This window comes from Onychostruthus taczanowskii, unplaced genomic scaffold (assembly GCF_017590055.1).
Source record: "Onychostruthus taczanowskii isolate IOZ18803 unplaced genomic scaffold, ASM1759005v1 scaffold40, whole genome shotgun sequence".
Taxonomy (NCBI): Eukaryota; Metazoa; Chordata; class Aves; order Passeriformes; family Passeridae; genus Onychostruthus; species Onychostruthus taczanowskii.
The window spans coordinates 1,249,144-1,262,457 of record NW_024501460.1 but is presented as its reverse complement, the minus strand read 5'-3'; the positions used below and the strand labels follow the sequence as shown (position 1 = coordinate 1,262,457).

Genomic DNA, 13,314 nt, shown 5'->3' with positions numbered 1-13,314 from the left:
TACAGGAATGCGATTCTATAGATTGCAGCCCACAATTTAAGAAGGATGCAAAGATCTTTGAATGTGCCAGAAGAAGGTAGGAAAGCTGGTGCGACTGAAAGGCAGGTACTGTGGGAAGTGGCCACGGCACTGGGTTCATCTAGCTTGGAGAGAAGGTGGCCAAGGGGTGACCTCATTGCTCACTACAGCTTCCTGAGAAGGGGAGGTGGAGAGGGAGGTGATGAGTTCGCCCTGGGATCCAGTGACAGGATGCATATGAATGGCTCAAAGCTGTGTCCCTCAGGGAGGTTCAGACAAGACATGAATAATCAGTTCTTCAGCAAGAGGGTGGACAAACCCTGGAACAGGCTTCCTACAGAGGTGGCCAATGCCCCACGCCTTTGTGTTTAGTTTCCCAGGTCTTCCCTCACACCCCTCTTGTAAACCGGAATAACACCGTTACACCTTCTGTCATCAGGAACCTCCCCACACTCCCAAGACCTTTGATAGGTGATGAGAGAGGTCCTGCTCTAACATTTACTAGCTCCTTTAGTACTCTTGGACAATTACAAACCAAGTTTGATTTGTATCTCAGCTCTGTGGCTTGTCTCATGTCTACAGAACATTCCTAACCAAGAAAACTGCACAAGATAAACCTCCAGTTTTCCACATAACCTGTTTTGCACTTGTACTAAGGACAAGCTATTAATTTCTAGAGATCTGAATTTAGATCTAGAGATGTTCAGAAAACCTCTTACATAATGATACTGCATGACTTAGTAAGTGTTTGTAGCAGCACTGATACAGGCAGAGGACAAGGCAAATTCTGAAGTCCTTACTTAGTATAGCTTTTATTCAAATGTAACTACTGCTGAAGTCAGCAGAAGGGTACTCAGGGAATACTGGGCAAGGCCTGTTCTCTACTTACTGATTTCTGACTCCTATTTCACAATTTATTTATTTTTACTGAATTTTGCTTCCTCCTTTTATTAGCTTGAAACAGCTGACAAGCCACCACCTGAAGCACTTATAAAAACAAAGACAATATCAAGCAGCAATTTGTGGTCTATGATACAGGACCACTTAACTCTGCTCAAAAGAGCATGATATTGATTAAAAATAAAATAAAATAGAACAATCAGGAAATAAAGAATATATAATAGGTACAGTGTTCCAGCTAAGTGCTGCTTCCTTACTGCTCAGTGGTAATTTGTTATACTAAGTGCTGTACATTCCAAGGTGGGGTGATGGAGAGTGTGCCACTGAAGACATGCAGTTTACCTCTGGAAGGCAGATGACCACCTGTGCTGTATGACACACACCACAGTACAACTTGGTGAAATACTGGAATACATTCAAAAGTTTCATAAATAGGAAGGAGCAAGTATTCAAGTCAGTAGTTGCATGAGATTTGGGATCTAATATGTATTTAACTTAAACAGAAGTGTCTTCTTATTAGCAGAGCACAGAGGGTTGTCAAACTGTCTCTTCAGAAATGTTAACCAGACGTTTACTGTTAAGTTACTGCTAGAAAATGTTGGAACTGCATATGTTGGTTCAAAATGCTCATCCTAGCAGGGAAAAGCACTTATGTCCCCAGAATACATTTTTTCCTGGAATGCAAGTACACACATCACGGCTTTCTGTCTTTCTGAATCTGCAGATCCTTAACAAATTTTCAAGGACGATGTGGAACTCTACATAGCACACTTCAACCTGCCAATAAGAGGCTTGCTTCTTTTAGGTATTTTTTGCAGACCTCAGAGAGCACAAAAAAAAAAAAAAAAAAAAAAAAACCACTATGAGAGAGGCAGAGTTATCTGTATGTGAAAAAACCCCAGTATGACAGCTGAAGGGAAATCAGTTTACTCACATTCAGCTGAACTCTGCTTTACTGAAACCAATGCTTGCCTTACCACTGATACCAGTATGAGAGGTGAATTGAGGCAAAAGGGCTTTTGAAGTAACCACTGGTATGGTAAAGCCAGAATACTTCAACTTAAAAAAAAATATCTGAAAAGATCAATATAGAAAGACTGAGACTACAGAAATTAAACCCTCTTAAGATTAACTTAAAAGAATAGAACACAATTGGAATGTGTACTGTGAAGTCACTACAGACAATACACTGTGTAGCGTGTTTACACAAGTAGTCAGGGAACAAAGCAATTGGTGCAAGTATTGTGATGTACCATCACTCAGTATGAGGTTTCAAGTGAACACCACCCCGGGTCATTCCAGCACTATCCAGGATGACTGAACTGTGGGTAAGTCCTGAGAAAAATCCTGGCCTCAGAAAAGCCAAAGGGAGTTTCCCTACTGACTTTAATGAGATCAAGATTTTACCTAACAGGATTATAAAGACTACGGCTTCTCTGACAGATACAAAATTAGTGAACACATAGGGCAGTGCCTCTGAATTTCAGTCAGGCATTTGATACTGTGCCTCATGAAAGCCTGCTATAAATATCAACTCATACTGCCTAAGACAGGAACACTGCTGCACTGATTGAAAGCTGCTGGCAAATGGCAATGGATCGAGCTGGGGAGAAGTGTCTATGACAACAGTTCTCAAACTTTCTTCTTGTATCCTAGAGGAAAGCACAGTCTGTGCCTCCACATTATCAGGAAGACGGCCAAAGGACACTTCCCACCCACGAAAGTAAGGGGTGCTGAACCATGAGATGGAGATGCCCTTTGCAAGGCTGAGCCATACCCAGTGGGAGCTTGTACTCAGTACTGTGCCTGACCTGAGGCAGGCTCAGCAGCATCACTCTCTCCTATCCTAGGATCCTGCCTGGCCCCTGTTCTCAGACACCAGCCCATACTCTGGTGTGTGTTCCAGGGATGAACTGGGAGTAGTCTGCATGGCTTTCTCTGATTGAATCTTGCCTTCATTCTGCCTCCAAGGCCCAGAAAAGTTCTGCTACTGACTCCAAGGAGGAGCAACAATTTCTGGCTCCTGCTGTTTCTCTCTGCTTCTGCTTTGCAATTCCGCTTGCCTCCTTCTCTGGCCCACGTCTTATGGGCTACTGTATCTCCAAGTGTGCTCCTGCCTCAGTCTTCTTCCTGCCACACTCCCTGCTCCCCTCAGGGTTGCTCTTCTATAACAAACAGAGGAATAGCATGAAAAGAGAAATTCAGGATAAAAACTTGGCAAAGCTTGCAGGCAAAGATAACTTAGCTTGTAAAAAGACTTTCAGAGTGATGGAATAACCCTAAAGTCTAAAATTAAACTAATAAATAAGGACTATGCAACCTGTAATCTAAAGGCTCTGATCCTCCATCATGAATGCTGACTGAAGGTTTTCTTTAGACTTGAGCAAGCAAGCACAATTGATGCACATAATGCTGCACAACAGCAAAACACCCCAATGGGTGATCCTCCTCAGGATCTTCCTGGTTTTGGGAGGCACTTGTGGGACACTCAGAAGACTTAAATATTCCTTCTTCCCCCATTCCCAACCTGATGAGTGATTTAAGACAAGTCACGCTGTTGTTTGTGCCCTGTTTGTCTTCCCTACCCTTTGTGTTCCATGGAGAAACTGATCTTCTTTGTAAATTAATACAAAATGCAGTGAAAAAACCTTGTGTCATCTTCTTCAGGCAGAAGAAAATAAGGTAATGTGATTATAAAAGAAAGTATTTAAAAAGACAGAAACATGGATTTGAAAGGTTTTTACTCAAGAGATATCCTTGATCTGCAGGGGAGTACTACATTAACCACAGCCGCTTTGCACATCCCCTTTCAGCCTCAGAGCTGAACCCATGACATGGCTCCTGGGAACACACATTCCCTAAGATCCAGGGTTGGGTTACTGTTATGTATTGCACTGCAGCTGACTGTGGAATGAATAGTCATGCTGAGGAAAGCAAACAAGGTCCTGGAGATCACTTTCAGCTATGAGAAAGCTTCTTTATTTTTATACCTCCTATTTAACTGCTAGCCCTTTTGTTTGAAAGCCCCAACAGCAGAGAACATACTGCAGGCACAGCACAGACACACCAAAGCAGTCAGAACAGGTAGCAGCAGGACATGTCTTCCAGATTACCATTAAAAGGAGCCTAGACCAGCTCCTGCATTTCAGCCAGGAACAGCTTCAAAAGGCCATTTTGGCACAGAACGTGAAGTAATTTGGAAGCAGGGTAGAGGTGGGTGTCTAGTTGAATCAGAGACATTCAGGGACTGAACAGACTCTGGAGGCTCTGAAAAACTGAAGGTTTTTAAACACCCCAAGTTTGTTAGCATGCTTTTAGGAGTGGGAATTATTGCTGTGCAGAGAAGAAAAACATAAGCCATATTAAGCCACATTCAGATAAAGGAGCTACAATCAGAGAAGGCAACTGAACAGGTCAGGGCTGTAAATGTGCTCAAGCAAGTGGTGCTGTCAGGACAATGAGTCCTGAAGTAACAATAACCTTAGCTATAAAAGCAGAGATACTACGAAGGCAGCTGAACAGATGTGGAAGGTGGATGAGACTGGCCTAAGAATCCTAGACAAAAATCTGGTCTTGATATCTGACTTTGACATTGACCTTCTCTGCCTTCTGGGGAATTCATCTTGGTTGAGTTCCCTCCTCAGTCAGCAAAGTCAGCAATCTGTGGGGAGGTGGAGGAGGGCATGACACACAATTTTCTTTCCACTCCTGACAGAGATAATCTTTGGCTTTAACTATGTCCTTTAAGCTCCCTCACACAACTCTTCCAAGACAAAGACACTGGAGTAATCATGTCACTAGGGACAATACTTCACACCCAAAGCAAGGAAACAGCTTCTTCCCTCACTGCAGTGAACATGAAGCAGAGAGCTCAGAAGGCCCACATTTATCATTTCATAGTTCCAAAATCTCTCTCTCCAAAGCCATAGGAAATATGACTATATCAAAATGGCTCCCACCTCTCCTGGCAGCTGTTGAAGAATGCCTATTCATCAGCCTATGATAACCCAGAATCCAACAAGCATTTCAGCTCCCTTCAGTTTTCCATCATTCCAAAGCAAAAACACAGCCTTCCTCTGACATGGGAGAAAGGAATGCATCATCTTCTGAGCTGCCTGAACTTGTTATTCTCTATTGAACCAAGGGAGAATGCACATTTAGGAACACTCTTACTTCACACTTACTTTACATGTATTAAGCTTTATCTTTGGCATGGGAAAGCAGGCAAGTGATTTCTAAACACATGATTTTTTGCTGCACTGGCTTGCAGAAAGGCTGATAACCTCATTACTGATCTGCTGCTTGTTAGAGGATTTCTGCTATTCTCACGGAAACAATTCAGACACATTTCTTCAAGAGCCCTGGTAAAGCAGCAGTAGTGCTCTTCTGACAAGAGTTCCACGTCCATGTAAACACCCTATTTTTGGTGCAAAAGGGCTCAAGGAAGCATGGGATTAGCACTCTAAGATGGGATAGTAACATCACAGAAAGCGCTGTGAAAAGCCCCATCACTGACCATTGTGCTCCCTGATTATGCTGCTCACAACTGCCCAACATCCCTCTCATTCTTATCACGGACAAGGATCAGTCTGCATTGATCTGTCTTCATAGTGATCTAATAATCATTGGCCCCAGCTAGCCAGAAATGTTGGCACATTCCCACAGCGAACCTCTGCTTAGAATCATCAAAATAAACCTATACACTTAACAATTAGAGGTCTCATCTAGTGCGGAAGGGGGACATGAGTAGGAAAAGAACTGGATCCACCCAGTCCTCCATGCCAACCTAGTCAGACAGCTGTATCAGATCACACATTAAACATTCCCACAGACATCATCAGCAATGGACGGACAATACCAAACTATTATTAAACACCTTCCTTGCTTCCCTTCCTTTTCTAGCTTCTGATGCCTACCAGTCAAACTGTGGGTCCTGTTCCAACTTAGAATTCACACACACACACACACACACACACCCTCCACCCTTTCTACACACTTACCATAATGGTGTGATGTGGGAACAGGGCACGGACGGACTTCACAAACTCCACAAAATACTCTGAATATCCATTTGCCACATCCAGGCAGATGTATTTGATAGCTGGAATGGCCTCTAGAATACTTGTTAACTTTTTCAAATCATCTTGTCCACTACCTGAGCTTGCTGCTACATGCTAAAAAAACAGAGAGAACAAAACAGAGTAGTAGGTTGCAAAAACTGAAATAAACACACACAATTTGTGTGTCTTTTCCTGCATAGTCTTGGCAGGACTTGTGCTGGTAACTAGTGAAAAATCACACTATGTAACATGAAATAAATACCTTCCTGGGAAAATCAGTGGGCTATTTCTGTCTAGTTTAAATTATATAAAAGAGAGGGAAATTAGCTTTCTAGCATTCATTCACAAGTGGATTGTCACAGGCATATATAATCATCTGAGATCAATCAAGGTTCAGCCATACTCATATTAACATGAACACAGATGAAGCCCTAACTTGGTATATTTCCAGGAAGTTAGGCAAAATTTGGGGCACTGTCAGAGAGTAAAATCTGAGTCTTTAAGTTCACCAGGCACTCCTGTGATCTACAGAATCACAGAATAATTTTGTTGGGAAGGGTCCTCTGGAGGTTTTATAGTCTAATCCCTTTTCTCAAGCAAGGTCAGCTACCACTGAAAATAAGCAGATTGCTTCTTTCTTTGTCTTCCAACAAATTCTTTCCAAAAGAAAAATAGTTTCCACAGCTGTTGGCCTATGAAACCTCTGCAGAAATCCAAGGTCACTGTGCAACTCAGTATTTAATCGCTACATGAATAGGAGATCCTATTCCACTCATTATGTACCACAAATAAGCTTAGTTTGGAAGTGTTCAGACACAGGACATTCCTGGGACCACTTTCAACCCCAGGGTGGCATGTAAGTAATCCTGACTGGCAGAAGTGCTAGGCTCACTTTCAGACAACTCTGTAATCAATAGCCTTTATAATATAATTCTGAAATGTGCCACAGGTAAAGATACAATACAGCAATGTGGTATTCTTTTCCATACAGAGAAAGATCAAAAACTGCATTGAACTTTGAGTAGGAAGGGGAGATGCCCAGGCACACTTACAGTGCCTCTACTGGTACAGGGGCCTGCCAGAAGAAAAGAAGCCTGAATGTGAGAAAGTCACAAATTAAGTCAATGTTTAAATCTATTAAATACAATGGCTCAGGCTACGACCCTGTGAACAAGTGGGATAGCACAGCCAGGAATAGCACAAAGTGAGCTCTGGTGCAAGAAGGTAAGTGGAGGACATACAAACTCTGACAACTTTCAATGCTCATCCCTGCCTGGGCCCAGCACTTAGGCCCCTCCAGCCTGTAGACTTCAGATCCACTTGCACACCTAATAGCAAACACTTTGCCTGGCACAAGGGTGTGCAGGGCCAGCCTGTGGTTGGGTTACTTGAAATTGTTTACATTGGTGCACTACCACAGCTCCCGACAGCAATAGAAGCATAGCACTCATACCTACTCCTAAGCATTTCCTCCTTGTTAGTTCAGCATACTTCTCTGTTTCCATTCCAGGCATATACAAACTTTGCTTTTTTGCATCTTAATATAAGCACTTTCATAATGGACTCACATTGCTGTTCTTTGAAATCAGGACAAGCCACTTCCCTTGATGAATTTAAGAACAGCAAGTATCTTCATTCTCCAAAACCTCACTTGACAACAGTATTCCCTAGAGACTCCACTGTACGTGAGTTCAGAACAAAGCAATAAACCATAATAATTTACAGTAGAAAAATGTACCTCAAGGCATTCTGGGTGATTGGCAGCAAACAGTTTCCATTCTTCCAGAGAATAATGCTTGTGAATTGCAGTGAACATTGCATGCTAGCAAAAAACCAAGAGAACTGATATTAATGTCTGAGTTAGTAATTTTTCCCTCAACTGCAAAATAAGGTATTAGAAAACCCCCTTTTAAGTATTGGCTCATCCTGCTTGGAAGAAACAGTAACAGTGAATAACAGACCAGGCAACTACAAACAGTTCTTCAAAAGCAATGTGGCATACTTGGCCAACCTTTCAGGACCAGGTTTATGATATGTTTCATTAAGCTAATGTCAGTATTTTGAATGTGACAGAGGTTCATTAAGTTAGAAAGTGCTGCAGCTCTATCCCATAACCCACACTTTCAAAACTTGTCAGCTAATTTTTTTTTTCCTGGCATGGAGCACAAATGGACCTCAAAAACTAAGCTCTAGAAGCTCCACCTGAAGCTGAGCTACACACAAGATGGATGCTTCCCAGTATAGAAGCATCTCCACAAAAATTTCCTTTTTTTTTTTTTTATTCTGGAGTTTTAAACTCATGTTCCCCTGTTCTCCAACAAACTTAGCTAAGAATCAACAAAGGCTGCTTGCTGTTACCCAGAAGCTTCCCAACTGTTCCTTCTGTTGCAGAAATGAGAGTTGAGACTTACTTTTGCCATAACCACAGCCATTTCAAATGTCCCCACAGTGTCCATGTTTGCCACTATAATGGGAATTCCTGTGTACGTCTGCTTGGAGTTACGGAAGGTGAAGGTGCGCGTGAGGTCAACCTGCAGTGAACAGACATGCATTCTTTTAAGTAACTGATTGTAATCTTACACAAGTTTTGCCACTGATTTCAGATACAACATGTTTAGACACAGCTTCTCCGTTTTTCTCATATTTCCTGTTCCTTTTGTTCCACTATTACATCACTAATTTTTCTTTTTTACAATTCTGACTTCCAAACAAGAAAAAAATTTAAAAGAATGTTTTCTGCATTAAATAGAGCTCTTACTGAAGAAAAATAATCAAAATAAAATCAAAAAGTGAAAAGGAAAAAGGCAGCAGGGCTTGGAAAGAAAGAACAACGAGGAGTCTGGGTTATTGTACACAGAAGTAATCTCAGCTGTCTGTATGGCTGCCTGAGAAACTCAAGTTGAAGTCCTGACTCCAAAAAGTCAGAATTGCAACTCCCTCTGTCTCCAGGGCATAGAGGACTTTGTCCCAATCTTTAAGGTAAATGACCATATAATAAAGTATGCTCTTCTGGTCACAGTTACCAGCACTCTTGCCATACAACATGAACAATCATACCTTGCCCTGCTAAACCAAGAAGCTGCTAGTTTCTAAGTTAATGTCTTAAAAACTGCATCCGCCTTCACCTTCGAAGTTATTTCTTCTTCAGCACCTTCAAATGATCACTGTAACATCAGGCCTTTTTTTCCTTACATCTGCAAGAGGTATCAAGTTAGATCAGCTCCCACTGGCTGACCTAGGACCTTCCTACCTAGGGGAAAAAAGCTCAAAAGGAAAAAAAAAAAAAAAAAAAGAAATGCACAACTCTAAGATATTAGTTTAGTCTCTAGTGAAAATGAAGTCTCTTTCAGTTTTCACTAAACCTCCCTGCAACTTTAACCCAGTAACATTTGGAGACCTGAACTGAACTGAAATCCATCACAAGAAAGAAAGCAACAGAAAAAAACAGGATTTAATATTCAATTAAAACACATTTTGTGCACTTCCAAATTGCAGGCTAGATTCTGATTAATATTGTGAAGGATTTATTACTGATTCATATAAGAGAGAGAACTTGGTGCCTTAGTGATAAACTGTGAATCAGGTTCTCATATAAGCTTGTAAGTGAAGGGTCACTTCAGTGAACAAGCTAAGATATATCTTAATGGAGACTCCCCTTTCTCCCATTTACTATCAGACATCTAATTCTCCAGCCATCATGGATGACAAAACATTCTTTAGCTGCAGCTAACATTAGAAAATAGTGTGAAGATTATAGGTATGAAACAAGTACAAAAATTTAATTCACTTTAATTTAATTTATTTACTCCCTCTTAACACAATGTATTGACTAGAATCAAGGGCAGTGGGACACAAAAGTATCCTACAACCAATTCCACAGAGATGCCAGCACCAAAACCACTGCTCTGCGGTTTTACAAAGGAAAAACATCTCTTTCAAAGGAACTTCAGAAAGGAGAAGAGTTACATTTCAGAAAAGACACCCAAGTACTGCAAAATAGACACAGGACAAAGCAAGAACTTGCCTTGTAATTTTTTTAGTCCTTCACACCTTTAAGCCTCTCCAATATCCCATAGCAATAAGTCAAATACATTGCATAAAAACTATGACCTTTGCCTGGTAAATACATTCAGTGCTTTTTCTTGTTTTATGAGAGACAAACAGACACTACTCAGTTTCACCTTTTCCATTCGACTCCTCACTTTATGGACTTCTAGTATATCCTCCACAGCTGCTTCTTCTCCATACTGAATTATCCTGGTATGTTTATGTTTTTCCTCACGTGGAAATCAGTCATCACTGCTGATTATGTTGGTTGCTATTTTCTCTACCTATTTTAGCAAACTGTGCTGCTCTTGTGGAGTCACTTAAATTTAAAAAAATTAAATCAACAACTTCCTACAGGACACTTGTCTGTTGACCTTGCAACGGACAGAGTGCATGAGCAAGCCCATCAAGTGCAGGAACAGGCTATGTGAGTACCAAGACCCCGCAGACAGATAATACTGCTCCCACTCCCACCCTTGCTCTGAAAAATTTCAATATTTGAATTCAAGCATCACATTTTTTGATATCTTTTCAAAAAAAGAAAGCAACCATGGAAAGTGAAGACAGTGCAAGGAATCAGAAACAAGTACCAACACAGCAAACCTACAGGAAGATCTGCAAACATCCCAAACTGTCTCCCTAGGAAGCTGACTTAACTCTAGCCACTGCATAAAAAGCTATCCTTGCGCAAAACGAGGCATTCACACCAGAGAAGCAGACGCTTCCTGATATAAGCTTCAAAGCAGCAGCTTGCTGGGTAGCAGGCACTGTAGTATGCTGCCTCTGTTCCTCTGCCAGAACTATTTATTTATATTCTTGTTTTGAAGCAGACTGGGGCTGTCCATTTCAGATCTGGCTCTCGCAGACTCTGTTTATCCCTGTTGCCACAGCCTCAGTGATGGTGTCCAATTTCTTAACCTTCATCGGTTTTCACTGCCCCCCTCATGACACGCACTTTTTCTCATCTGCAATGTTTTAACAGTTCATCAGAGCCACCCGTTACAACCCTGCCATATCAGCTCATGTTCCTCCTATCGTTTTCCCTTCCCAGCAGCCCTTCTTTCCACAGCCTGCACCCTGCTAAATATACAAAACACTGCACTTGAAGGAGCCAGGTGCCTGCCACTCACTCGGTGGAGCACAGCTCCACCTGTTTGCCAGGCCGGCACAGTGAATTTTAAGGAGGGATCCATAGGCCCCCAACCAAATGGCTCAAAAGCGCCCAGAGGCTTTATGTGCAGTAATTGCCCACGATGAGGAGTTACTCGGCTAGGACACTGTTCATCATAAATTAAAAACTGCTTGCCAGAGATCAACTTTCTACTGAGAGGGCCTCTCACACCTTATGATGGCAAAGAGGTTTTGCTTAGCTGTTGCCCTGAAATTCACTGGCCATGGGCCTATAGTAAACACAGCCTCCCTGTTTCACTTTCCCTTTCTACCTCAGTCTCTCTCTCTTACAACTCCATGTCCCCTGGAGAAAATCTTAATCCTCTTTTCATCCCCCAACACAACATAATTCCTTCTTTAGTCAAACTAAATCCTTAGTTAACCTTGGGGTTACGTGGGGTAAACGAGAAGTCACCTTCGATCCTGAGGCAGCCATCTTTTTTTGTGGATGCAATCGATCCTTATGGGATTGATTTTCCGGGGTCTTGCCCGATCCCCGATGAGAGAGAACCACAGAACTGTTCCGGCTAACAGTGGCCAGCAGGCACACAGAGCCTCAGGGGACTCCAGCCTCTATACACGGAGGTCACACGGGGGTGAAACCCAAGACAGGGTAAAACGCACCCATCGCCCCACGTTTGATGTGACTTCCCTCAGTACCCCCTATGACGGGGTTCCAGCCCGGGGCACCCAGCGCACTGAGAGCGCTCCCCAGCGTCTTCGCGGGTTTTTATTACCATTTAATTTTTTTTTTTTTTCCCCCTAAAGAGCGCATCAGTTCCTCGGTACCAGCACCGCCCACAGCCCCCGAGGCTGAGGGCAATGCTGCCTGTCAGGTGTCATCACCGGCTTCTGCCGGCCCAAGCTGCGGGGCGGGCAACCGGACACCCCCGTCCCGCAGCGCTGATGGTTCGCCGCCACCGCCCCCTCCGAAACCGGAGGTCAGGCCCCGCTCAGCGCTGCAGAGGCACCTGTTAGGAGCAAGTAATTCCCCACTGCCCCCTTATATTTCAGCTTGAGGAGCGAGGGAGGCCAGCGCGGCACTGGCCACCGCCGGCTCCCCGGGGCCGTGGCGGGGACACGCCGCGGACTTCGCAAACCCGGCCCCGTCCTCGTCCTCCCCTCCCGGGAGCAGTGGCATCCCCCCGCCACGCAAAGGGCGTTTCGATCGGCGAGAGCATTGCTGCGCTAGACCGGGGAATAAAAATAAAGCGGGGGGGGGAGGCGGGTTAAGGAAGTTAAGCGTTGAGAAGGGGGAGGAAAAGCATGCTGGGTTTGGATGCCCCCACCTCTGCTCTGCTTTTGAGGCTGCTCCTTTTAGGTCTGACCAGGACATCTTTAAAGTCCAGTTTGAGGTCTGCGTCTACCCGGGGCATCTCGCTGGGGTGCGGGTGCCGGGGCTGTCCTGGCAGCGGAGGCGGCGGCAGTGGCGGCCCTGCTGTGCTGACTGCACCGCCCCGCCTGCAGAGCCGAGCCGAGCCGCGCCGGCCAAAGCCCGCCGGCCGCGCACCGAGCGTATTTATAGGGCGCGGGCACCGGGCCCCATCGCTTTATTAGGCGAGGGCTGTTTTTAGCCGAGTCTCTGCCCCGTCCACTGCCGTAGCCATCCCCGCCTGTCCGCCGGGCAGTGTGCGGTGGGGGCAGACGGGGACGCGTCGCCCGTCCGCAACCGCCCCATGCGGGGCGAGGCGCCGGCGGCACCGCGGCGGCTTTAAGGGCAAAGCAAGGGCAGAGGAAATGGCGCCTCCATGTGACCGAGCGGGCCCCGCCGCCGCTGGTACCGGGTGCGGGAGCCCGGCAGTGCCGGGGCTGAACGGGCATCTTGGCCTGCCTCCTTCTACCTTCCACCGCCCCGAGCGGGGGTTTGCGGTGTTCCCTAGCGCTGATAGCGCTGCTGAAGCACGGGCTAAAATGCTGTCCCTCTAGCCACATAAAAAGGACGCCAGTTGGTATAGCTGGGCTGTCGTGGGAATCCCGCTTCCCCGGGGTGCTCCGCTCCGAGCCCAAACCTGGCCCCGTCCCTGCCCGGCATGCGGCAATCCTGAGGCGGGGTGGGCTCCCCGTGGCACTGCGGAGCACAGCAGAGGGGCACAGTGGGCCTTTGGCGTTAGAGACGTTG

General features: G+C 44.8%; 1 protein-coding gene across 4 annotated transcripts in view; it reads right to left on the bottom strand.

Moving 5' to 3' along the window:
- GMPR (guanosine monophosphate reductase) overlaps positions 1 to 12,918 on the bottom strand; it is a 48,041-nt gene extending 35,123 nt beyond the window's left edge. The window contains exons 1-4 of one of the 4 annotated variants that reach the window (XM_041413212.1): positions 12,485 to 12,918; positions 8,390 to 8,509; positions 7,717 to 7,800; positions 5,919 to 6,092 (exon numbers count right to left, since the gene is read on the bottom strand). In XM_041413212.1, coding sequence (XP_041269146.1) covers positions 5,919 to 6,092; positions 7,717 to 7,800; positions 8,390 to 8,509; positions 12,485 to 12,571 — 465 coding nt within the window. In that variant the 5' untranslated portion in view covers positions 12,572 to 12,918. Of the gene's footprint in view, positions 1 to 5,918; positions 6,093 to 7,716; positions 7,801 to 8,389; positions 8,510 to 11,610; positions 11,733 to 12,484 lie in introns of those variants that run through there. The other 3 variants (XM_041413215.1, XM_041413213.1, XM_041413216.1) reach the window with 3 other exon arrangements.
- Between the last annotated feature and the right edge of the window lie 396 nt (positions 12,919 to 13,314).